This window comes from Frankliniella occidentalis, unplaced genomic scaffold (assembly GCF_000697945.3).
Source record: "Frankliniella occidentalis isolate FOCC.00 unplaced genomic scaffold, Focc_3.1 Scaffold51, whole genome shotgun sequence".
NCBI lineage: Eukaryota > Metazoa > Arthropoda > Insecta > Thysanoptera > Thripidae > Frankliniella > Frankliniella occidentalis.
The window spans coordinates 390,007-396,559 of NW_026267181.1; the positions used below are offsets into that span (position 1 = coordinate 390,007).

Below are 6,553 nucleotides of genomic sequence, written 5' to 3' on the forward strand. Positions count from 1 at the left end.
AGATATTTAACTTACAATGTATCGAACAACAGTAGAACATCCAAATATCGTAAAACTCTGGGTAAGGCAAACCCATGTTACAATCAGCTGGAGAAATTTTATTCAATACCTCTTTATGTTTTTCAATTGATATTTTCTTTTTAAAAAACGTTTATTTTCAGTATGCTGAGGTTGGTTTTGCAGGAGCAGAAGCCGGAGTCCAAGTCCAGCAAAACAACAAACATGGCATCTCTCCTGTACGATGCAGTCAGATATTTGTGTTCTCATTTCCTTGAAGTGACTATGAGGCGATCGTAAATATTGTTTACACGTTTGGCATGTTACTGCGGTTTTCCCAAATTATGGCTCTTCTCTTGGTAAGGCTCCTACGCTCTGCCTGCTCTGGCAACGCTGGCTCTCCCCTAATTGTTGCTATATTTTCAGCCACTTTTAAATTTCTTTCACAGGAGGCAATGCCAGTGTCACAAAAAGTTGTTATCCGTGGCCGAAATTCTACCTCACAAGACCTGCTTCCTCGACGCATGAAGCATCTTGAAACAGTCTTCTTTACATCCGTTTGCTAAACCGGAACGAGGGTTATGGCACCCAATGCCAGTTACTTACCTGCCTCAATAAGTAGCCATCATGAAAGGGGTAAATTGTCTTCTGGCAAGGCTGTCACCAATAAACCCCACCTCTTAGTTTTACTCTTTAAAAGATATGTAGTAAGTCTATTTAATCAGAGCTGTGCCTGCCAAACCCCCTCCCACTGTTTCCCGTTCAACCTAGACTTCTGTTGTGTGTCGTTGTGCTTGGGTCGTATAATCCCTAACAAAATTACCAGCCTACCTTCAGAGGTTAACTTTATGATGGTTTCATTGGCTGGCTATCCTTACTCAGGAGGAGCATACCCTTTGTGTTGCAAGCACAAGCTCCGTATTCCCCTTTGCTGTCAAAGTCTCCTGGGTCACTATCTTCCCAATGGACCGTTTCTACCTCCTCCAGATTAATTTGGCTCTTTCCCATCTCATTCTCATAAATGTGTGTACTTATGTTCTATGCAAGAGGCACATTTGTGCTCAGACAATAGTCACAAGTGTTGCTCTACTTAGTTCTGTAGAAGTGGATTGAAACTCAATAAGAATCTTTATCCCTGGATGTTTCATTGCTCAAGAGCAACAAATACATTGTATATAGGAGTTTCTTTTGAAATATTTGACACTGTCAAACTTTTTTTTGGGAATTTTATGTGATGGCTTTTTAATAATGTCTTGTGTTTGTGATACTCCTTTCTAATACTTTTTAAAATTCCAGAGAAAAGATTGTAAAGTATTTCTGTTTTTTAAAAATAAAATTAAAAAAAAACAAAACAACTATTACTGATCTTTACCATTAAAATTCCCTGTTTTCCTCATTGCTGAAAATAATCCATCTGGTGTAATATTTTGTGACCTCACACAGGTCATTTAGTAAGGGACAACAGAATGGTCAATTTGACTCATCTTCATGTTTTAAATAGCATGTCATAACAGACATTTAAGTTCTGTTATTAAAAGGTTTGTGTACGGGATTTACAGATCTGCATTAAGGTCTCATTATAGAATCACTGTCACAACGACCATGTGTAAATTGACAGCGGGGTTTGGATACATTACAATACCCATGTCTATTTTACTGTTTCCTTTGTCACCATCTGCTTAACTTTCTGTTCATCCATGAGTCGAGTTCTGATTTATTAACTCTCCATTACTGACTGCAGAAATGGGGGGAGCGGGTTTGAAGTAAGATCCACTCGCTCCAAAGTTTCCATAAACTTTTAATTACAATTCAACGTATCAAATTTTAGCAAAAATGAATATTAGCAAATGCACAATTAAAAAATATATCAAGATGTACATTACTTGATTCGAATACTTCAACATCTAAACAATAGTTCAAGGTAATTAACCCATTTTAAAAGGTCTAAAATAATTTTAAAAAATACAATAATTGAAACTGATAATTGCACTTTGAAACAAGTCAGAAAGGAACTTCGCAAACGTCCACATCACGTTTGCAGATGGGGCAATTCCCTGCGAAGTCAATCCACTTGTTGATACAAATTTTACAAAATGAGTGGTTGCATTCTAATGTCATTTTGTCTTTCTTCGGTCCGAGGCAGATTGCACACACTGAAATGAGAGTAACAATGTAAGAACTAGCCCATCTTTGTCAAATGTCTGCTTCACGGAAAAATTGAACTTACTTTCGTCCTCTGTGGGTTCCTGCAAGAGCAAAAGTACATAATTGATTATTGAATTCATGGAAATCAAGTTTGCAAAATATCCTTTTAGTTGACAGCTCTGAAAATGTCCACTAGGTACCTGATTATTTTTGTCGGTTGGGTTTCTGCTGTCTTGTGGTCCGGCTGCTGAGAGTAAGCCTGTTTGTGGCCTGCAAATCTTAAAGTTAATCATCATTTGCTAAATGCAAGTGGTAGCTTAAGCAAGCTGTTCACCTATAAACATGCGCACTGGACAAGGAACTAGAAGGAAACTTAACTTTGTTTGTTTGGTTTTGTTTCTCGACAATGTTATCCTGCAAAAGAATAAGTAGTAGAATAGAATTGACTAACAGTTACTTGCCAAGGCATGAGTAACAAAAATCACACTGGATTTCATTATTCCTTACATCTTTACTGATAAAGCAATCACTATCATTGACTGATTCCCCCTGGGAATCATCTCCTTGAGAATAAGAGGGCACCTCGGTTACAGTGGTCTGAAATAATGAAAAACATTTAAGAGATACAGATGAAAACAAAGACAAAAGCTGTACAAGCTGCAGTATACTTACATCATCGAGGAAACCTGTTGCCTCTGCGGGCAGCTGGTGAAAAAAAAATTGCATTAGATCAGAATTCTAGTAATAGAGAAACAAAATTAATAATAGAGCAGAGGGAAATGCGAAATCTCCCTACCTGCATCTTGTTGAGGGTCGCAATGACATCTGCCACCATTTTTTCAAGTTGTTTGAACTCAGCACTAATGGCTGTAGGTATTAGATAATTCTTCTTGTCAACATCTTCCTGAACCATATTCTCCATTTTATTAAAAGCACATGTAATAGTGGACTGAAACTCCTCAATTATTGCTGAAAGAAAAACGTAGGAGTACGTGCAGCAGCCCGTAGTGGCTGAGCGTTTGTCAGTGTGCTAAAATTCTTAGAGGTATCGTTTTAAATAACACAGTAAAGTATGCATAGAAGGCCAGGGAAGCGTGATTGAAGAGGGGGGGGGGGGAGGGGGGGGGGGGGTATTGGAATATTTGAAAAAGACCAAAAATAACACTCAAAATCGAAATGGTAAAGTTATTGGCTTATTCCATTTGTTATTTTACACTTTTAATATTACTTATGTTACCAGTTTGAAAGTTTGATTCTATTTGTCATGTTCATCCTCAGTCCCCAGGAATTAGAATTGGGAGTGTGATGACTTCTGACCTCGACAAATGAATACTGTTAAGATATTTAACTTACAATGTATCGAACAACAGTAGAACATCCAAATATCGTAAAACTCTGGGTAAGGCAAACCCATGTTACAATCAGCTGGAGAAATTTTATTCAATACCCTCACTTGCCTCTGGTTGAAGTGAAATTATATCAAATAATATTCATTTTAATGTGTTGAAACTCCCCCCATATTGAAAACTTTAATTTGTCATTCTTTCATTCATTTTCATCTGATCTCTCTGAGGCGTTTTAATGATCACGAGTCATTTTGTTTAATAATTGAAAGTTCTGTAATATATCTTATCATAGAATGTAATTTAAATTCTCTCACCATTTTATTTTAGTATCATTAGAAATAATATGGCTCTAGAAAAATCTAGTCAATGTAAGAGAATTATAAATCTCATTCTGATTTTGAACGGCTTATCCTAAAATAAGTTGCGACTATGGCTCTAATATTGTTCGGTCCCTTGCAAGTATTGCTATTGAGAAAATTAGTTGTGAGTGTAATAAACCTTTTAAGATGCTTTTTTATAAGATACAATGACTTCTAGTCGTTTTACGACTGAACACAATTATTTTGTGTTCCAATGACAAATTTGTAAAATTGTAATTTGCTAAAAGTTATCAAATTTTAAGTACAATCCCAGATTTGGATTCCTCTTGCAAAATTAAAAAGGAAATGACTATGCTCAAAGCCGATCAGAGTCGAAATCGCAACTTTAATAGAACCCAAAAGGTAAAAGTGTGCCAAAACGACCAAATTGTCAATTTGGAGGGGAATAACTCCAAATTGAACGTTCGAAGGGTGCGTTTTGTTTGGCTCGGCGAGCTACGACCCTGTAACCCTTAGGGTTACGGGCGAAAACTGCCGTCAGAATTGACCTCCGACTCACCGTTTGGCCGCCAGAGGCGATTTAACACTTTATTGAACATTTGAACATAACTCTGCCATTTCGATTCCGATCATCTTTGGGCATAAAACATTTTCGTTTTCTTTTGTCAAGATGAACCCGATACCATAGTTAACTTTGCACGTTTCTCCCAAACTACTGCCCCCGCCCCCTCCAACTTACGTAACTAAACACGTAAACCATTCCAAATATCACTTTCGTTCCTTCTCATCGGACACTCGCGAAACTTCGCAGGCTAAGTTCCGCAACTCAAAAACTAAAAATCAAACACTCGGTTTGACTATCTGACATTTTAATAACTGCTGAGAAGGTATCAAAGTCTTCAGGTGAGCGCAAGAGCCACTTGCGCTCCCCCTCCCCTCGAGCGCCGTGCTACCAACCTACTACCACCAAACTACGAATTCAAATTAAACGATCGCTTATTTCAAACATCTTATATCGAACTTCTAAACTAAACTCGATACGACCCGATGTATACTGATGCTTCGTGCGCAGTTTGAAGTCAATTGAAGTTGCCGTCTTTGAGAAACGTGTGTGATTTCAGATAGACAGACAGACAGACACACAACCAAAGAGTTCCCTGCACCTCATGACAGCAAAGGCTTCGCTAACGCTCAGCCAATAAATTTGAATTGGATCAAAATTTCACAGGTAGAGCAACATAACAAGAAATAGAGCTTAGATAAAAAAAATTAAATGCCTACCGGATTTTTGATAAGGCACTCTTCAAACCCTGCAATTTTACTTTCTACTTTACGGAACTGGTCAACAACTGTTTTTTGTACTGCATGGGCAACTTGGGCCGATATGTGGCCAAATTCTTTTTGCACAATGTCCTGAACTTTATCCTCTAACTTTTTCTCCAGTTTAGTAAGAGCACTTGCAATAGTGGACTTCATGTCCTCAATTATTGTTCCCTAAAAAAAAATTGCATTGGGTCAAAATTTCACAGATAGAGAACCATAATAAGAAATAGAGCGTAGAGAATATTTTAAAAAATACCGACCTGATTATTGGTAAGGAATGCCTCAATCCGTGCAATTGTATTTTCCACTTCACTAAACTTGTTAAAGATCGTCTTGTCTAATTCCTGCACAACTTCAGAACTTATATCATCCACTTTGGTGGTCAGGATAGTCTGTGCTTTGATGTCAAATTTGCCCTCTAACTCAGTACAGGTTTGGTCCATAAGAGCTGGAAACTTTTCTGTGGTTGCCTTGATAAGCTGTGGAAGGACCAGAGATTAGATCAGCAGATTTGGCGTTCTTTCCGTGTTCATTATCATTAAATTCCCATGTCTCTGTAACCATTCACCGGAGCTCAAAAATAATGCGCAGAACGCAAATCGCGAGTAATGGAAAGCTTTTTGAGTCCAATGTTCACAGGTCATTAAATATCAAACTAAAGTAAATTCCAAAGATGCAGTTTTTGGAAACTCGTTATCATGAACAAATAATGCGGCAGGGTTGGGTTATTTCTCAATCCGTAAATCAGTACATGCTGTTGGTCTGAGGTAAGTGGGGTCGAGATTAAACCACACTAAGCACAAAACTCGTTGTTTCACCTCCGATCCGAAAGAGGATGATGATGAAGGTACAGAACGAGTAAAAAGGAAAAATCTTTTGAACATGAGTTCCATTTCTATTTCTAAAAGCCAATAAGCTCCAATGGAAAAGATAACCTACAGTGAGGTTTGCACCTGCTCTTAAAAGGTGGATTTTACGATGCAAATATAATCATAAATGCCCTTCGATTGCTTTCCACCTAAAAAGAGGTATACTCACTTGATCAGCGTTCATGTTTTTCATGGTTTCTTAAACCTTTTGCACAGTCAAGAGTTGGACACCGGCCCGCAACGACAAGACAAAGCTGAAGTTGAAAGCGTAATGATGAAGTATATACCTAGAATATGATTTTGATCCTGGTCCGAAGTTCATGCGACGAAGCGCGACCGAGCTCACGGCACCTTTACACTCTCATCCCATCACTGATTCTTTGCCACCCTTTGTCAGTACTTATCTTGTTATATTTTAATGCAGCAGGAACACTGACAATAGTTTTTTATCAGTAATACGCATTGATTCATTTAAGTCCCGAACCTCATCGCCTTTCTTTTGTGAAACACTGTAGAGGCTTTGGCGAAACCATGCATATCCCTCAACTACAAA

The 6,553-nt window shown here is 38.0% G+C and overlaps 2 protein-coding genes across 2 annotated transcripts; both read right to left on the reverse strand.

Annotated features, from left to right (window-relative positions):
* Positions 1–950: 950 nt before the first annotated feature.
* Positions 951–3,267, reverse strand: LOC127749386 (RING finger protein 141-like). Its single transcript, XM_052267400.1, has 3 exons — positions 2,343–3,267; positions 2,225–2,243; positions 951–2,150 (listed from the first exon to the last, which is right to left on the reverse strand). The coding sequence occupies exons 1-3, from the start codon at positions 2,436–2,438 to the stop codon at positions 1,999–2,001; spliced, it is 267 nt and encodes an 88-aa protein (XP_052123360.1). The 5' UTR covers positions 2,439–3,267; the 3' UTR covers positions 951–1,998.
* A 1,275-nt stretch (positions 3,268–4,542) lies between these two features.
* On the reverse strand, positions 4,543–6,470 carry LOC127749388 (uncharacterized). Its single transcript, XM_052267402.1, has 2 exons — positions 5,392–6,470; positions 4,543–5,302 (listed from the first exon to the last, which is right to left on the reverse strand). The coding sequence occupies exons 1-2, from the start codon at positions 5,572–5,574 to the stop codon at positions 5,078–5,080; spliced, it is 408 nt and encodes a 135-aa protein (XP_052123362.1). The 5' UTR covers positions 5,575–6,470; the 3' UTR covers positions 4,543–5,077.
* Positions 6,471–6,553: the final 83 nt, after the last annotated feature.